An 18560-nucleotide genomic window follows, 5' to 3' on the forward strand; every position below is an offset into this window, starting at 1 on the left:
AGCACCACTCTCTCCCGAGTGAGCCACGGGCCGGCCCAGAAGCTTTCAAATTCTTTTTTTTTTAAAAGATGGCCGGTAAGGGGATCTTAACCCTTGACTTGGTGTTGTCAGCACCATGCTCAGCCAGTGAGCAAACCGGCCATCCCTATGTGGGATCCGAACCCGGGGCCTTGGTGTTATCAGCACCGCACTCTCCCGAGTGAGCCACGGGCCGGACCGAAGCTTTCAAATTCTTAACAGTCCAAAAGTCACTGCTGGGGGGCCGGCCCCGTGGCGCACTGGATAAGTGCGCCGCTTGGGAAGCGCCACGGCGCTCCTGCCCGAGGGTTCGGATCCCACATACAGACCAGTTCCCGCTCACTGGCTGAGCGAGGCACGGGAGCAACACCGAGGGTTGCGATCCCGTTGCTGGTCCCCGGTCCGGTACGGGGGCAACACTGAGGGTTGCAATCCGTTGCCGGACACGCAAAAAGACAAAAGACAAAAAAAAAGTCACTGCTGGTAGAGAAAGGACACAAGACCTACAGTCAGAAGACCTGGGGACGAAACAGACTCTTCTGTTTCTTGGACATGAGGCCCTGCTCCAATACCTTGAGCTTGCCGGTATGAGTCTGGGTATTGCTGTAGTTACCCAGTATGTCTTGTATGACGATTCCAGGAGAAAACACAGTGTGCTTTGAAGATATGCAAATAAAAAGTATTAACATTTTTACGGTATTCTTATGCTAATTTTGCAGCCATGACACTCCCGGAGAAGAGAGCAGCCCAGTGCCAATCTCAATTCTGTGAGTGAACTCTCTCTCACACACACCCACGGGCACACACACCTATGCACACTTAGCCTGCAGAGGGAAGCTGGCACATACTGGCTGGATGCATGCTCACCTGGGGCCAGGCAACTGGAAGACAGAGTACAGACCAAGGAGCTCACAGCCCCAGGCTGACTGACAGTAATCCCATAGCTGACCCTTTGCCCTATGCAGTAACTCAGGAAAAGGTGTAGGGGGAGCTGTGTACACCCAGAACCAGCTGGTGAGCAATCAAAACAAAAGCCAGCAGGTCGGCCTGTGGCTCACTTGGGAGAGTGCAGTGCTGATAACACCAAGGCCACGGGTTTGGATCCCATATAGGGATGGCAGGTTTGCTCACTGGGTGAGCGTGGTGCTGACAACACCAAGCCAAGGGTTAAGATCCCCTTACCAGTCATCTTTTAAAAAAAACAAAAGCCAGTGGTAACACCAGGCTGGCTGATGATAGAACACACAAAGAATGGTGCCGAAGACACTCACGGTGGAGAGAGAAGTTTTTATTCCTCAGGCCTGAAACAGCTTTCCCACTTTTTCTTCCCTTTTGGGGTGCAGAGAGGGGATGCGTGCAGGAGTAAATAATACATGCACATAAGAGAAAATTCAAAAGATATAAGTACATATAACGGATGTTCCGACGATTCATTTTCCTGTTCTTTCCCCAAGCTTCACCAACACCATGTGCTACCAAACTTTTGAACGTTTTTCACTACAGGTGAAAATGGTATCTCATTGCAGTTTGAAGCTGCATTTCTCTCATGAGTGAGGGTGAGCAACTGATCACATGTTAAACAGTAATCTCTATTTTATTTTCTGTAGTACATGTTTTCTGCCCACTTTCTACTGAGCTGGGGAAGACAGATTTTGAGGCCACAGAAAGTGAGGCTGTAGTTCTCTATGCCAAACTGATCCGAACCTCCCGGAATTACTGGGAGGGGCGAGAATCTAAGACTGGCTGTGCCAGGATGAGAGGAGGAGAGCTAACTCACTAAAGCTTCTCTGTTGAACTCACCCTGAGAGGTCTGTCTACTTTACTACAGCTAGCCTTTGCTTTTTTTTTTTTAAACACTTCCTTGCCTTTGATTCTGACATAATCCCTCCTGTTTCTAAATGCTTGTGAATCTAAGGCTCAAAGTGTTACTTTCACATGAACAAAAGCAAAAGACAAGTTTCCTAATTTACATGAAAATGAGCTCAGCTCCTGCCTCTTACCTGGAGCTCTTCTGGGTTTGAGTGTGCCCAGAAGGGGGCCATGGTGCACTTGATCTTCCCCTCAGGGTCCATTTCAATGTCCCACCAGGAGAGAACTACCTGAGCTCGGCCAGATGCCAGAGGTTCAAACTGCCTGCTATGGCAAGCTGCTGAACTACTGACTTGCTTGCTGAAGTCCACACTGTGGAAGAATATACAGGAACTTAAGCACATTTTAACCTCACACACTCCATTTTTAAGTTTTTACAGTGACCTCACCAGCAATGATACTTGGTTGCAAAGAACTCTTGCCTTCAGAGGCAGGTACCATAAACTAGGTTTCCTTCCCACTCTTCCAAAGACCCAAATTCCATCAAATGTCTCAAAGTGCCGTCACCTGGGGTAGCTCCTTGGTACCTGAACATAGGCAACACATCGCTGAGGACGGTGAAGTCGGTCGGTGACACCTGGTTCAGCTGAATGTCACAGACAGAGGGTGCACCAGGGCACCTCTCCAGTTCCAAGGGAGGGACAATAACCTGCTCTCCGATGCCCGTCTGAACACGGATGGGAAACAGCTTGTTCCATGACCACATTCTTCTGGACTCCACCAGCTGTGCATAGATGGTTGCTCTGTGAGGCACTGCCTCACAATTTTCCTAAGTTTATATTAAAAAACAAAAGAACAAGAATAAAACAGGTTCACTGACCCACAGGAATTCCCATTGATCAAAAGAAATTTATTCCTTAATACTGGGCCAGTTTAATAACATCTACAGACTTATCACTGTTAGCACAGTAAATTGTTTTCAGCACTATGCTCCTGGGAGAGGAAAAAAAAGGGAACTAGATTTTAAAAAGATACACATTATGCCTAAAATGATTTATGTCACATAACTTCCTAGTTCCCTGGCACTCTTAAATACTTCAAAAATAAAACTGTCACCATGCTCATGAACTCCCATACTGACTTCGAAGAAAGTGTCCAAGTCTTACTGTTAAGCGGTAATTCTGGCCCCAGGCTCAGAGCGTCCCTGCAGTGCAGCTCTTGCTTGGTCACTGGAACCAGAAACTCCTCATTGAAAAGCCCAATGGACAATTGTCCACCCTCAACTGCTTGGTGTCATCTGGCACTGCTGACTACTCTTCTCACTTAGCTGTGGTTCTCACTCCCTGACTGGTTTTCCTCCTGTCTCATTTATTCATTCCACATCCTCTCTACACACCAGGCACTAGTGACTCAGCAGTGAAGAGGACACTCGCAGTTGCCACTCACATGAAAATTACAAGCACAGGGTTTCTCTACCTCAGCACAACTGGCCTCTTGGGCCAGATGATTCTTTAATGTGAGCGCTGTTCTGTGCCTTGTAGGATGTTTAGCAGCATCCCGGGCCTCCCCCACCTCTCAGTTGTGACACCACAAATGTCTCCAGACCCTGCTCTGGTGGAGAAGCACTACTCTAGCAGGACTCTCACCACCCACATCTCCTCCACAAGGCTGTGCTGCTTCCTCTGTCCACCCTCACGAGGAACTCCCGGAGACCTGGTCTGGACCACCTTCTTTTTCCCTCCAGTCTCCTGAGTGACCTCAAACACTCCATCTTCATTTACCAAATCCATGCATCTAATGGCTTCTTGGTCCTCTCTACTTGGCTGACCCTCAGATACCTCAAACTCTTATGTCTAAACTGAACAAATCACCTTCAGTCCTCCCCTACCTTCCCAGGGCTACGCTTCCTCCTGCGCTCCCAATCAATAGGGAGCACAGCATCTAATCCAGTTGCCCAAGTCCCATATCCTGGCATCACCCACAATGCCCCCACATCTAAGTAACCACAAAGTCCTGTGACTACATGTCAGGCCCACATCTGTGGCCTTGGCCAAGGCCCACCTCATCCCTGTGCCTGGCTGACTCCCAAGGCCTTTGCCTCCACTCTTGCTCCCCAACTGCTCTCCACGTGCCTGCCTGCATAAATCTGCCAACAATCCCCTGCTTCAATCCTTCCCTCGACACCACCCTGCCTTTTGGATGACAGCTGCCCTCTGGGCATGGCCTCCTAGGCCCTCCTCCATCTAGCTCCTGCCTAGCTCTTGAGCCTCATCTCTGACCCCACCTCTCACACCTTGTTGCTTTGTCCCCCACAGATCTGTCACCCCACTTTCCCTGAGTGATGGAGCTGCAAAGGATTACTCAAAGCCCATCTCTTCTAAGCAGTGAGAAGCCCCGAAGTGGTTAACTTCCCCGGAACCCTCAAGCAAGAGGCACCCCTTCCTTGGGAAATTAACCCCGAATTGGGGTTCTCTTCCTGCATTTATTTTCCAGACCAGGAAGTTACAGGAAGAGAACATAGGTGGGGTTATAGTTTAACAATATAGGCTGGTAACTTTCAGTGAAACAAGCCAGATGTCATTCCATTAGAATGTCCACCAACAAAAGCTTGATCTTAGCAAACATTCCTTCTCCCTCCAGCAATTTTCCAGTATCTTTACACATCAATCAGTAACTAGTCTGTCTTTGAGCCAGCAACCTTACTGTGTTAGAATTCTTTATCTTACACCAGAGACTTTATAACCTGAGGAAATTTTCCAGTCCTCCACAAGGTCAATATTTGAAACTGCAAGGCGTTGGAAAACCAGGCCCTGTGAAGTACATTTGCTTTAAAAATCCTCTACAACAATTCCCACATTACACAAAACCTAAACAACTTGCATGGTCTGGGAGCTACCACAATGATTCATCTTCGTGTCTTATGCATGCTGTTCTCCTCTACTGGGAACACCCCCATCTACCAGGCCAACACTTGACAACTTTTCAAGACTGACTCAGCTCAAGCATAATCTTCCTTCACCCTACCACACACAACTGGTGTAGCAGGATCTCACCTGCACTGAGCATCTTCAGAGCATATCTCACACTGCACTGTGATGTCCTGCTCAGCACCTGTCTCCCCACGAGCTCACCTTCATCTTCTTGGTACCCAAAAAGAGGCCTGGCAAAATGAAGACACTTAATAAATGTATCTTCTGAGATCAATTCCTGGAGCATTTCAACAACAGCATCCTAGTTCCATAACTTCCCATAATGCAGGAAGAGGGGCAAGACAACAGAACCCTCTGTGTATCAGCCGTAACTTTTCCAGGCTCAGAGGCAGGGTAGGCAGATGGTGACAGCGATTAGAGTGGACAGTGGACACCAAGCCAGCTGAGAGAGGAAACTGCCTGCACACCTTTTTAATAAGATGAGTTAGAGAAAGACAAATTGGGCGACAGCATAATTCTAAATGCTCTTAGTCTCTGTTTTAGGAATTCCTCTAGTTGGCAGTTTTAATGTGGACAAACAGAAATTCTTACTACTGACATTGATTACCAGAAAAGGATTTTATACTTTTTGAGACAAGGAGACATCTTACACAGTATATGGTTCTGGAGGACAATAACCATTAAAAGTGGACCATGTGAGCAATGTGAACTCTGGCCCAGAATGACCTGGAAGGAGTCCCTCTCTTTCACTCTAAGGGGCACCAAGGACCCCCAAAGAGGGTCTAGTTGCAGGCTCATCTGGACTGTGTCCACCAGGAGTATGCCAATAGAGGAAGGGGCAGACACTCTTGCCTCTCCAGCTGGTCTTTGCCTCTGGGTCTCCTCCTCCAGTTTATGTCCATAAAAAAAGCAAGACCAGTGTCTGGAGATGGCATTTTCAGCACATCTCTTCTTTCTCAAAAGAATGTTCAAAGACTGTCACCACTCCTTCACCTAAAATGGTCTGGCACTCAAGGCCTTCTACCCTCTACTCCAGCCTCCACCATCAGCCCACAAAGCATCCAGGCTGGTGTTCTCACAGACCTATCAAACAGGTCCTCTACCTGGAACACCTCTCTCACCTCAGTGCCTTTCTAAATTCTACCCTCTCCACACGCAGCCTCATCTCCTTCCTGATGCCAGACCTATTCTGCCAGTCCCAAACCAGATGTCTGTGGTACTCCCCCCTAATCATTCAGCGGTCCACTCCTTACCACTGCTGACTACCATGGGTCTTAGCAGCAAGAATGATGTCTTTTCCTTCTCCCTGGATGCTAGCACACCTTACACACAGTAGACACTAAAAGAATATTTGCTGAATTAAATTGAATTTGAGGTTGGTTTCTGGCCTCTTGACTCTAAACTACCAAGATCTGGCATTCAAGAGACACAGGAGTCACAACTGAGGAAAACCAGAGAACTGGGAATTGAGGGGTATACCAAGGTATATGGAGAGGTACTGAGGGCTCAGGCTGTCTTGAGCCATAGCACATCAATGAGAGCTGTGTAACCCGGCTGAGGTCACAGCAAACACACCTAAGGGCAGTCTTCAGTCCACTACCTGTACAAGATGCTTGTGTGCATGCTCATAGGAAGGCAGCGCTCCCTCCCCGATCAGTTCTGTGTCAAACAGCTCTGTGACCAGGATGTTGGCACGGCATGGCATGTCACCATCTGAGAAACATAAGGAAACAAATCAGAAGCAAGCAACAGGCTAGGAAAAGTATTGAGGTCAACAGGTCACTACACTGAAAGCACATACAGGGGCTGGTTGGTTAGCTCAGTTGGTTACAGCACGGTGTTATAATACCAAGGTCAAGGATTTGGATCTCCTTACCAGCCAGCAGCCGAAAAAAAAGTACATATTATACTGCAACATTTAGAAGTATCATGATGTCTGCAACTGACTTCAGCAAAAAAAAATCCATAAATATATGGGTGGCAAAATGCTAACAACTGGCAGTTCACTGTACTACTCTTTCAACTTTTATGTATGTTTAACATTGGTGGAGAAGGAGCAGAGCTGGGAAAAAATGATAAGAAAACTATAGACACCCCAAAAGAAAAACACTTAAAAATACAAATAGACAATTCAAAACAGAAATCAAATACACAAAAATCTCTTCATCCTTATTAGCAATTGGAGAGATACAAATTAACAAACTATCAGTGATTAAATTAGCAAAAATTATTTGAAAAGCAATAAAAAGAACGCTGGTACTTCACATACTTGTAGGCTGCAGAGAGAGGAAGGGAAAACCAAAGCAAGAGAGAGAGAGAGGCAGTTTATGACCTTTCAGTTACCATGAGTTCAGCTATACCTGCCAAAAGTGTGATCCATGATTCAGAATCCCTGGATTCCTCATAGTAAATCCCCTTAATTAAGTCAGTGTCTTCCACCAAACAATCTCACAAATAACAGTTGTTTTAAGATAGCAGGATTTTGGATGGTTCTTTTGTTAACTCTGTTTTCTAAGCCTCTGTAATGTGCTGTTACATCTACAATTGTAATTTGTAATGAGCCAAGAGACAAAATAGACTTTGGAAGGGGCTATTCATCAAGGAAAATTAACTGTAAACACTTCTAATGGCTCATAAATTACAATCTGACAATGCCCACTCACCCATCCTCCCTGCACAGAGGACAATTTTCACAGATGATGCAAGAAAAGAGGAGCGTTAAAGTGGTTCAAAGAAGGGTGTAGTAGAGAGAACTTGCACCTTGAGTCCTAGAGGTCTGGGTCTGCGTTCCACTTTCTAGCCCTAAGCCTTCGGTTTTGACTATCAGTTGTCTCATCAGTAAATTGGAGGTAATGAGCTCTGGCTCATATGGTGGTGGTTAGGATAATAAAGGTCAATAATGTACACTGCCTATGAAGTACCCGTGTGCTCAATGGCAGGATGAAGTAATAAAGTTAAGAAGAGACTTCCACCTCCTGGCACAGAAACCACCCTCCCAAGCGGCCCTGTCCATCACCTCTGATGTCAGGCCAAGCTCCAATAGGAATACACTGTCCAAAACTGTCCCCACTCCACTCCCTTCCCCACACAGCTGCTCCCCCTCCAGTGTTTCTGTCTCAATGAATGGCACACAGTCCAGAACACAGCATCACTTGCTAGCTCCAAGAGAGCAGAGACCCTGACTGGTCTGCTAGCTACTGTACCAAGTGCCTAGGACAACACCTAGCACCCAGGAATAGTCAACAAACATTAGCTGAATTCTTGATTCCTTCCTCTCTGTCACCCTACAGCTAGCCAATCAATCACCAAGCCTGGCCAATTTTACCTCCTGCATTATTTTTAAGCCAATTATATAACTTAAAATGATTTATTGTCCAAATCTGTCTCATCAAAATAAAAAGAGTTTTATGATCCAGTGAATTTTAACAAATACTTCTTGAGGACTTGGTATCTAGCACACAAGTATGAGGGTGTGGAGGGAGCCTGAAGAGGGGCAGTTACTCCAGGTGTTTCATAAATCTTTGCCAAATGAACAGAATGCAGAGATGAACAAATGCTGCTCTCGGAGTCGGCTGCTGTACGTGCCTCAGAGTGCGATTCATCTCCGGGGATGCCATTTCTAAAAAGAGCTACGAATAGAACCTTGGGAGTAGAAAGAAAGCAACGAAGGAAAACCAAGATTGGGAGATATCACTGAGGCCTGAGAAGAGAGAGTTGCAGGAAGGACTAAATGGCAGAAGTATCAAAGCTGCAGTGGTTTGAGAGAAAAAGCAGAGGAAAGACCACTTGACGTGGCAATGAGGAAGCCACTTGTCAAGGTAGGGGACTGGAAACAAAGTCTCATTTACAACCAAGGACCAAGCGAAGGTTGACAATCCAATCATTAAACTATTACTGAATTCATTTATGTGCCAGGCCCTATACAAACAATGGAATGAAATAATAACATGATGCTTCAGCTGTGGGGACATTAAATATATAATTATAGGAGGGGAGGGGAGGAGATGGAGAGGAACGGGTAAAGAGGAATGAAAATCAACTACAATGTATACTGAGAAGTAAAATAAAATAAAATATTTTTAAAAAAATAAAAATAAAAAATAAAATGGAGAAAGTATGTCTGATTTTTTTTCCCAGCTTTGGTCTCAAATTCATACCTCTTTAATTTAAAACAAATATATTCATTGTTTTGTTAAAACACGGACCTCCTCTGTGAAGAGTTTTTAATCATCTCTTAGAAAATGTTTATTTTGAAGCCTAATTTTGAAGTTAGGTTCTGTGGACTTCTTTCCTGTTTACTGTATTATTAAATGTCTTCCTTTTATTAAATGGAGGGAAAATAAATAAATAAATATATATATATAATTACATAATGATTTAATTATTACAGTAGTAAGTGCTACAAAGAAAATAATTAGAAAGTGTATGAGGAGCCTGGCCTGATCCAGGGTATATGAGAACAACACAGCTGAAAGGAGGGCACAAGGATGAGGGCACAGGACACAGAGTCAAAGCGAAAGTGCTACCCGGCAATGCCGCTCTGCATGTCAGTCTCCATGCTGTCAAGACAGATAAACTTCCCAAAATCAATAATTTCAGGGGCTGGCCAATTAGCTCAGTTGGTTAGAATGCAGTGTTATAACACCAAGGTCAAGGGTTCGGATCCCCATATAGGCCAGCCACCAAAAAATAAAAAATAAACAATCTCCACTCCATAATGGAATAAGTGGGATTAGACTTGTCCTCCCACTATCATCAACTAGAGAACTGGCCAAAATATAAGAAACTAGTGTTTTCAAATGTTGAACAAGAGGCAACACAGCTTGTTCTCCAAGAAGGGAAACAAACCAAGTGAACTCTACTTTGGCTTTCAGCCAGGAAAGACTTCTCAGCACAGGGGGTGAGAAGTCAAGCAGAGCACAGCAGTCTTGCTGAGTTTAGGGAAGTGAAGGTGGCTGGCACTTGCAGGGCAGAGAACCAGACCAAAGTTACACAGAAAAAGGGCTTCAGAACTCGGCACAGGGTTCCCCTTAAGTCTGTTGTTAAATGTATTCACATGGACATGGGGTAAGACGCTATAAGGCCAGGCAAAAGATGACGGTGCAATTATAAGCTGAACAATTTCCAGTGCTCTCAGAAGACTGGGAAATATTTAAGTTCTGATCAGACAGATTAGATTCTCCCTGCTAAGCACATAGGGCACTCAGTAGAAACCCCAGAAGGGTCAGGTAATAGTCTGGCTAAATTAAGTAGCCTTAAAGCACTGGTTATCAACAGATGGCTACTTTTCCCCATGCCCTCCCCCCAAGGGACATTTGGCAATGTCTTGAGACATTTTTGTTTGGTACGAATGGTGTGGAGGAAGGGGGAGGGGAGTGCTACTGGCTCTAGTGGGTGGAGGCCAGGGATGCTGCTCAACATCACACAATGTGCAGGAAAGCTTCCCACAACAAAGAATTACCATGCCCAAAATGTCAATGGTGCTGCTGTTGAGAAACCCCGACTTAAAGCTGCTCTAACCCTGCCCCAACAAAGCTTAAAAACAGGCATTGAAAGGATTAAACCAAACTGCAGTCACCCAACTGCATGTCAGACAATGTTTTGAAAGGAAGACAACAAAATCTAGCACTCAACGATAAAAAATTCCCAATATCCACAGCATCCAAATAAAAATTATAAATATGTGAAGGAGGAAAATGTGAATCAGAATGAGGATAAAAATTTGTCAATAGAATAAGCACAGAAAAGACAGAGATGGTAGAGACTGAAGATAAGGATGCAAGCCAGCTAAAATAAATCTTACACATTTAACATATGCTGTTGCACATAAACATAATGAGGAGAAAAATGCAAGTTTGTAAAAGAATCAAATGGAATTTTAAGAGATGAAAAATAAAATATCAGAAACGAAAAGTTCACTAGATATACTTTAACAGCAGATTAGATACTGCAAAAGAAAAGATCAGTGAATCTAAAGGCATATCCAAGAAACTATCCCTATCCATCAACAGGTGAAGGGATAAATACAGTACGGTACATAGATACAATGGAATGCTGCTCAACACCGAAAAAGAATGAACTCCTGAAACAGAACAACATGGATGAGTCTCAAAAGCATTATGCTATATAAAAGAAAGCAGACACAGGCTAGCTGGTTAGCTCAGCTGATTAGAGTGTGGTGCTGACAACACCAACGTCCAGGGTTTGATTCCTGTACCAGCCAGCTGCAAAAAAAAAAGTAAGTAGACACAAAAGAGTATATAGTTATGATTCCACTTATTTGAAATTCTAGAAAAAGCAAATCTAATCTATAGTGAAGAAGGTACATTGGTGGGTGCCTAGGGCCAGGGATATGAAGGGATTGATTGTAAAGGGTCCTGAGGGATCTTTTTGGGCATAATAGAGATATTCTATTATCCTAATTGTGATGGTGGTTACAAGTATGTTTGTACTTGTCAAAACTCATCAAACTTATCCACTTAAAATGGATACATTAATTTTATGTAAATCATACCTCAATAATGTTGATTAAAAATGGGAGAAGGATTGTGTATGTTTAAAAATAAAGGGGACACTATTCCCTTCCTTTGTACATGTTTCAGATTCTCCATCAAAATATTTTTTTTTAAGGGGAGAAAAATGTTGACCTTAGGTAGATGCCTCAATTCTAAAATACCGCATTTTCCAAAACTGTGGTGATATCTGTAAACTCACCACAGAAGTGGTTTTTTTGGGGGGCAAATTTTTCAACTGTGCTCTCAAAGTACCAATGGCACATAAAATTTTATATGTCTGAATCAACCTCGTGGACTATAAAAAAATACTCTGGAAACTTGAAGAGATTATGCTGTCCAGGAAAAACTCTCATGTTGTATGCTGAAGGATGTCAGAACTAAGTAAACCACTTTCTGCTATCTCAGTTTCAGAAACTTCTGTCTGACGAAACTTAGACAGTTGAGCCACACAAGAATTCCAGCTAGCTTAAAGTGAAACGTTTTGTTTGCATCACTGCTGTTATACTTGATTATCTCTGGCTTAATCATGGCTGATTTACTTTAACCAGTAGAAAAATAAACATCAAGAGAAGCAAATTGCTCATCATCAGAGCCACCATGGAGGGAATCCCCATTTCTCTGCAATGACCTGGAATAAATCCAGGTCGCTGGAATAAACCTTTTCCTTTCTCCTACAAGAGCAGGTAAAGCTTTCAACACAGGATGTGTAGATCTCACCTGGCCCTATGGTCACCTCAGTGGAATGCTTGTTGATAACCTTAATCTTATCACTGAAGCCATTTTTCTCCACAATCTTCACAGCAACATCAGCCATAGGCTTGAAAACCTAGAAATTAGAGTCAAAACCCAAGGAAAAATGAATAATAAATTAAATAATATCCTAATACCCCAGGATAGGAAGATATTCCTTAATTCTGGTCCTAAGACTTGTAACTTAAATACTTTATTCTCCAAATGTGTTTCATGAAAATGAATGTAAAAGGATGAGATTTCAGTTAGGTTTAACTTGGGATTAGAAGTTCCCATTACAAGCCAGGCACAGTGGTGATGCAGGGAACCCTGCAGAGGTCACACTACCTAGTAAGAACAGTAGGCATCAGTGCCACCCAAGAGAGATGCCAAAAAGCCAGGAAGGGGACTTGCCTCACAAACCTGGGACATGTGCTGTGCTCTCTACAAGAAAGTGAGACTGTTACTGCATTACTGTGTTCAGCTAGAAAAAAAAAATCTTCACAATCTATTTCAAATTATTTCTAGGATTTCTTTTTTTTTAGAAGTGGTTTAGGAGGTTTTTAGATGTGTTAAGAGGTCACCCTCCTGCTCAAAACTGTCCCAAATCCCCAGTGCTGGAGGAACACAGCCTACATTTCCTTATGGTATTCCAGTCCCTCCACAATACAGACCAACTTACCTTCCCAGCCTTACTCTCCCCATCCCACCTCACAATAAATGCTCCGGCCACACTGATCTCATTGTTCACTAGACAAGTCTGCGCCTTTCCTGTCCTGCCTCACTTGCCAAATCAAACCCAACTTCCCAGGGCAGCAAAAATTCTACCACCCCCACCCCCACAAGAAGTTTTCCTGTATCCCTAAACACAAGCTCCTGAAATTCCTAGTTTCCAGTCTACGCAGTTTGGATGCCACAGCTCCAACCACTAAAGTGCATAAAACATACAAACTCACATGGGGCCACATACACACAGCGGAAATCACAAAATGATAACATGAGTTCGTGATGACAAGATGTTCGTTTTTTCTAAATGCTTTTCTGTATTTTCCATGTTTTCTACCACGAACACATATATTTTACTATAATCAAGGGGAAATGCTATATTCTTTTATAAAGAATACATATGTGCTTGGCTAGAAAAAAAAATCTTCATAATCTATTTCAAATTATTTCTATGATTTGGCTTGATGTTTTTAGATGTGGCTTGAGGGCCTCAAGCCCTCAGTTCTCACCAATCACTTTGCCTCCACCTCTCAAAGCAGCAGTCTCAGTGCCATCTCCTCACTGCCGCTGCCTTCTGACCATTACTCATCTCCTCCCCTGAATGTTTAGGCTCTGACCATTCACAGCCACTGCCTCCTCAGCCCACCAAGAAGCTCAACATCTCACCCAAAACACTACCAGGAATGGACACTGAAGTTGACTTCCCAACATCCATTCTGTGTCCTGCCCTCCCCTCAATCAGGTAGTGTGGGGAACTGACCTCCTTTTGAGTGGTACACCTATCTGGCCTAAGGGTAACTGGATACCCTTGGCCAAGGACAAGGCAAGGAATGGAACTTAAGCCTATTCTGGCCAATGATACCCAAGGAGAAGTTTGCTAGAAATTCCTGGGAGAGTTCTTCTTGCTCTTAAAAAGGAGAAAGTGAGGAAGCTAGGGCCATGTTTTCCTGTCAGACATGTCCCTGATGGTTTTTAGCAGCCCTCTTACCACCAGTAATGGCGTCAGCCTTGGGAGGAACATGATATTTGAACAGCAGAACAGAAAGGGAGTGATTTGGGGTCTCAGACACCCTTAAGTTTATGAAGGAACCAACCCTGAAGCAAACACAAGCCAGTTTCAGGTGGTTTCAAGGCACTTGCTGCAGAAATCATTGTAACTGGTATGCCCTCCCCAACTGGCACTCTTTCCTTTCAAATGTACTAAAAGCAAATCTACAGTCATTGTCTGTAATGTTTAGTGTTCCATCTATTCCTCAATCATACTCTCTCCTGAAAGTATCGCCCAAAGGAGGTCACCAATGACCTAACTGCCAACCCATCAGCTTTCTCTGTCCTCATCCTGCTTAACTTTTACTCTTGCACTGTCCAATACGGTATTCACATGTAGCTATTTAAACATAAGTTGATTAAAGTTGAGTAAAATTAAAAACTCAGTTCCTTGAAATGCTAACCACATTTCAAGGGCTTGGTAACCACATGTGACTAGGGACCACTGTACCAGTCAGCACAGCTGTAGGAGATGTTCATCATCACAGACAGTTCTGTTGGACAGTGCTCCTCTGTACCAGCTACACCTGTTGACCACTCCCTTTTCCACGATTTCAGGCAGTCTGTCCACTTGGCTTCCACAGCACTCTGCCCTCTGGGGTCTCTTCCTGTCTGTCTGAACTTGACTTTATTGGTCACTCTTCCTCCGTCAGACCCCTGAACACAGGTATGTTTTAAGGTTTGCTCTTCTCACTCTACTCTCTCTCCTTGGACAATCTCCTTTACTGCCTGCTTTACCTGTCACAACTTGGTAATTGAGTCCCAAATACACAGAGAGTATATCCCACTCTCTAAAGGTTCAGACTTTAATCTAGGGCCTGCAGGTTCTGCCTCACTCATTCTTCTAGACCTGTCTTGCCTGTGGCCAGGCAGCTCAGGCAGAGGTGAAATCCACAGGGTAGTCAACAGACAGAAAGATCAGAGATTCAAACAGGTGTCACTAAAGCAAAAACTGGGAGGCCCAGAAGAGGGATTGAGTGTCATAGGCCAGAGCAAGAAGAGAGAATTAGAAATCCAGGTAACTGAGATGGCAATAGGAAAAACCCAAGAGCACAGTCCTACCAATTACATCAAAAATTCTGTTTTCCCCTATATTTTTAACTAGCGATCTACACATATATCAGTTCCTGCCTCTCTCAGACTCAACACATCCAGTATAAAATGCATTATCTTTCCCACAAAGTAAGCATTTTCCTCGGGGTTCGTCTTACCAGACAATGGCATCGCTGCACTCCCAGACATCCACGCTAGAAAACTAACATACAAACCACACACACACACTCTCCTCGCCCATCAAAGCTACCGCAGTGCAATGAACACCATAATTAGAAACTGGAAGCCCAAGGCTTCACCTCTAGCTGTCCTACTTATCAACTGTGGGAATTAAATACTCTGGTTTTTAGTTTCTCCATTTGTGAAATAAGGATAATAAAATCTACTTTAAAGCTATCGAGGCAGCTTTCCTAAAACATATATTTCTTTGTATCTGCCCAAACACCTTGATGGTTCCCTAAAAGATTAGTGGCTCTTAATCCTTTTTATGAAATCCTGAGATGAGCGCACAGTCTCACACATAGACATGTACACACAACTCTGGAGACTTTCATGGAGAGCTTAAGTCCATTATTCTTATGTCAGGTTAAGAGCACCTAACTCAAAATAGAGTTAAAACTCTACTGTGGCACTAAGGTCCTAGACAATCTGGCTGCAATCTATCTTTCTGGATTTTTCTACCATGACACCCTTTGCCAAGATTCTAGATGACACTGTTCCCCAAACACAACACAGTATTTCCTCAGCCTAAAATGTCCACCTTTCTAGACCATGAGGGCCACACTGCAGGGATGATGGGGTGGGGAGCTGGAAGGGGCCTGAGTAGAACACCCTGGACTGCTGACCTCTGTACCTTATGTGAGAAAGCAAAAAACTTCTACCTTGTTTAAGCCACTGTTATTTTGGGGCTTTGTTATTTCCAACTCAATTACCACATAAACCCAATCTTACTGAGGAAGATATTTAAATACATGCTCTGCCCTTGGCCCCAAAAGCTTAGCTCACTAGCTGAGCGTGGTGTTGACAACACCAAGCCAAGGGTTGAGATCCCCTTAACCGGTCATCTTTACATAGGGGGAAAAAAAAAAAAAATTTTAACAGTGGTTAACTTTGGGTTAACACACTATTTTTATTTTGTATTTACCAAATTTCCTACAATATGCATTATTTATGTTATCAGAAAAGCATCTGTTTAATGTTTTATTAAAGAAAGAAATGACAGATTGTAAGGACATTTAAGGTAGCGGTTCTTAACCCTGCTGTATATTCAAAAATCTCAACACTCAGGCCACACCCTGGAAAAATTAAATCACAATCTCTGTTAGGGACAGAACTAGGCAACAGTACCTTTTTAAAGCTCCTCAGTGATTCTGATGTGCAGCCAAGGCTGAGAGCCACAGTTTTCAGAGGAGAAAATGAGCTCCTGGAGGAAGGAATTGTCTGTGATTCACCTCCATATGGTCAGAACCTGGTTCTGTGCTTGGCACAGTGAGCATCCATGAATGTTTGTAAGCCCACAGGTGAGGAAAGTACAAGGGCACAGGGGATTTCCCACTCCAGACGCACAGGATACACACCTGAAGAGTGTGGCTCACCTCAATGGCATAGCAGAAGTCAGCACCTGCTGTGACCGCCATCATTGACAAGAGCCCTGTGCCAGTGCCAATGTCCAGAACCAAGGCCTTCTGTCCTCTGTCCCTGACCCTGCTCACAGCAGCCCGGATACCCTGGTAATATTTTATATTCTAAGAGAAAGAGAGAAACAGCTGTCACTTCATATCAGTTATTACCAATAAGTGAAAAGGTGCGTTGTGAAGTTCCAGAGTCACAGTTGGTAACAGCAGTTAAGTCATGACCCTCTGGCCTTTCTGGACCCTCAAGGACCACCATTGGGTAGCTGAGTGGGGTACACCTTGCAAGACTCCAAGAGCATGGGTCAGTCTCTGACCCTTTATTAAGCAACTGTTCCTGCCCCCTCCCACATTCACTCTTCTATACTCTGCTGGGGCTAGGGCTCTACAAACTATATTCTTCTTTTTCCAGCTGATAGGTGCAGCTAATAGGAAAACAAGACTGGAAGGTAGGAGAAGGGAGAAGTCTTGCCCCTTCCTGTATGGCTGCTGCTCTCATCAGGATTCCTCCAGTAGCAGCAGTTGGTTCCAGACCCCAGCTTCCCCCAGTACTCCCAAACCATCCTCCTCGGGCCCCGCAGAGCAGCAGCAGCAGCACTCGAGCAAGCAACACGTCTCAGAGATGTGAGCATCAGCTCCACAGGATCTCTCCTCCACACCAGTGGATTCTGGAAACTCTAATCTTTTCCTTTTGTTTCTCAGCCCTGGGCAAGGCAACTGCTCCCTGCAATGACTACTGCTGGGCACCTCAGTGCTCTCATTTGCTTTCCAGTCCTCCCACACCTGGGTAACCAAATCCCTATCTTAAATTCCCTCTGCTGCAATAGGTAATGTGGCTTTGTTCTCCTTACTGGACTCTAACTTTTTTTTTTTTTTTTTTTTTTTTTTTTTTTTAAAAGATGACCGGTAAGGGGATCTTAACCCTTGACTTGGTGTTGTCAGCACCACGCTCACCCAGTGAGCGAACCGGCCATCCCTACGTGGGATCCGAACCCGGAGCCTTGGTGTTATCAGCACCGCACTCTCCCGAGTGAGCCACGGGCCGGCCCTGGACTCTAACTTACATAGCTTCTTTCTCTGAAAAGTATTTCCCCCCTCAGGAAATAATTTCTTTGCATCTTGAAGGTTTTAGTTCAGGTCTTTAGTAACTTAAACAGATACATCTTCCACCTGTAATAGTTTGGCTGAATAGGTCACTGACCCTTCTGTTGAAAAAAACTAAAGATGACAGAAAAAATACCTGTAAGCCTTTTTAAATGCACAGATGATCCAGCAAGTTAGTAAGGAACATTAAGAGGCCATTAAACTTTAGGATAACTTGCTATGCAATAGTACATAAATAATATAGGAATGGTATCAAAAGGGTAATGTTCTCTGACCAAAGGGCAATCAAGTTAGAAATCTCAATAACAAAAATATAACTAAAGAAAAAAGATTTTCAAGCATTAAGAAATGCACTTTTAAACTCACAGGTAAAAGATTAAAGCAAACTGGAATTAGAAAACATCTAGAACTAAACAATAATTTAAAAATTATATATCAATGGGCCGGCCCGTGGCTCACTCGGGAGAGTATGGTGCTGATAACACCAAGGCCCCAGGTTCGGATCCCATATAGGGATGGCCGGTTCGCTCACTGGGTGAGCGTGGTGCTGACAACACCAAGTCAAGGGTTAAGATCCCCTTACCCGTCATCTTTAAAAAAAAAAAAAAATATATATATATATCAAACTCATGAGATGGCTAAAGCAATACTTGAAGAGAAATGTATCAGGAAAGACAAAAAATGAGCTAAGCATCCACCTAAAAAAATTAGAAAGAGGACTACAAAATAAATACTGAATAAGTAGAAAAATAAAAATAATAAAAAACAAAAATGAATGAATTAGGAAACAAATATAAAATAGAGAAGATAAACAAGGATAAGGATTATTTCAAAAGACATCCTACATAGGGCCGGCCCATGGCTCACTCGGGACAGTGCAGTGCTGATAACACCGATGCCACAGGTTCGGATCCTGTATGGGGAGGGCCGGTTCGCTCACTGGTTGAGCGTGGTGCCGACAACACCAAGCCAAGGGTTAAGATCCCCTTACCGGTCAT

At 43.9% G+C, this 18560-nt stretch overlaps 1 protein-coding gene across 2 annotated transcripts in view; it reads right to left on the reverse strand.

Annotated features, from left to right (window-relative positions):
• Positions 1-18560, reverse strand: part of PRMT7 (protein arginine methyltransferase 7) — a 47321-nt gene that overhangs the window by 14934 nt on the left and 13827 nt on the right. For both annotated transcript variants that reach the window (XM_008567119.1, XM_008567111.1), the window contains exons 4-8: positions 16423-16572; positions 11990-12098; positions 6358-6470; positions 2415-2656; positions 2019-2199 (exon numbers count right to left, since the gene is read on the reverse strand). In XM_008567119.1, the coding sequence (XP_008565341.1) occupies positions 2019-2199; positions 2415-2656; positions 6358-6470; positions 11990-12098; positions 16423-16572 (795 nt within the window). The remainder of the gene's footprint in view (positions 1-2018; positions 2200-2414; positions 2657-6357; positions 6471-11989; positions 12099-16422; positions 16573-18560) is intronic.

The sequence above is a fragment of the Galeopterus variegatus genome, unplaced genomic scaffold (assembly GCF_000696425.1).
Source record: "Galeopterus variegatus unplaced genomic scaffold, G_variegatus-3.0.2 Scaffold18, whole genome shotgun sequence".
Classification (NCBI taxonomy): Eukaryota; Metazoa; Chordata; class Mammalia; order Dermoptera; family Cynocephalidae; genus Galeopterus; species Galeopterus variegatus.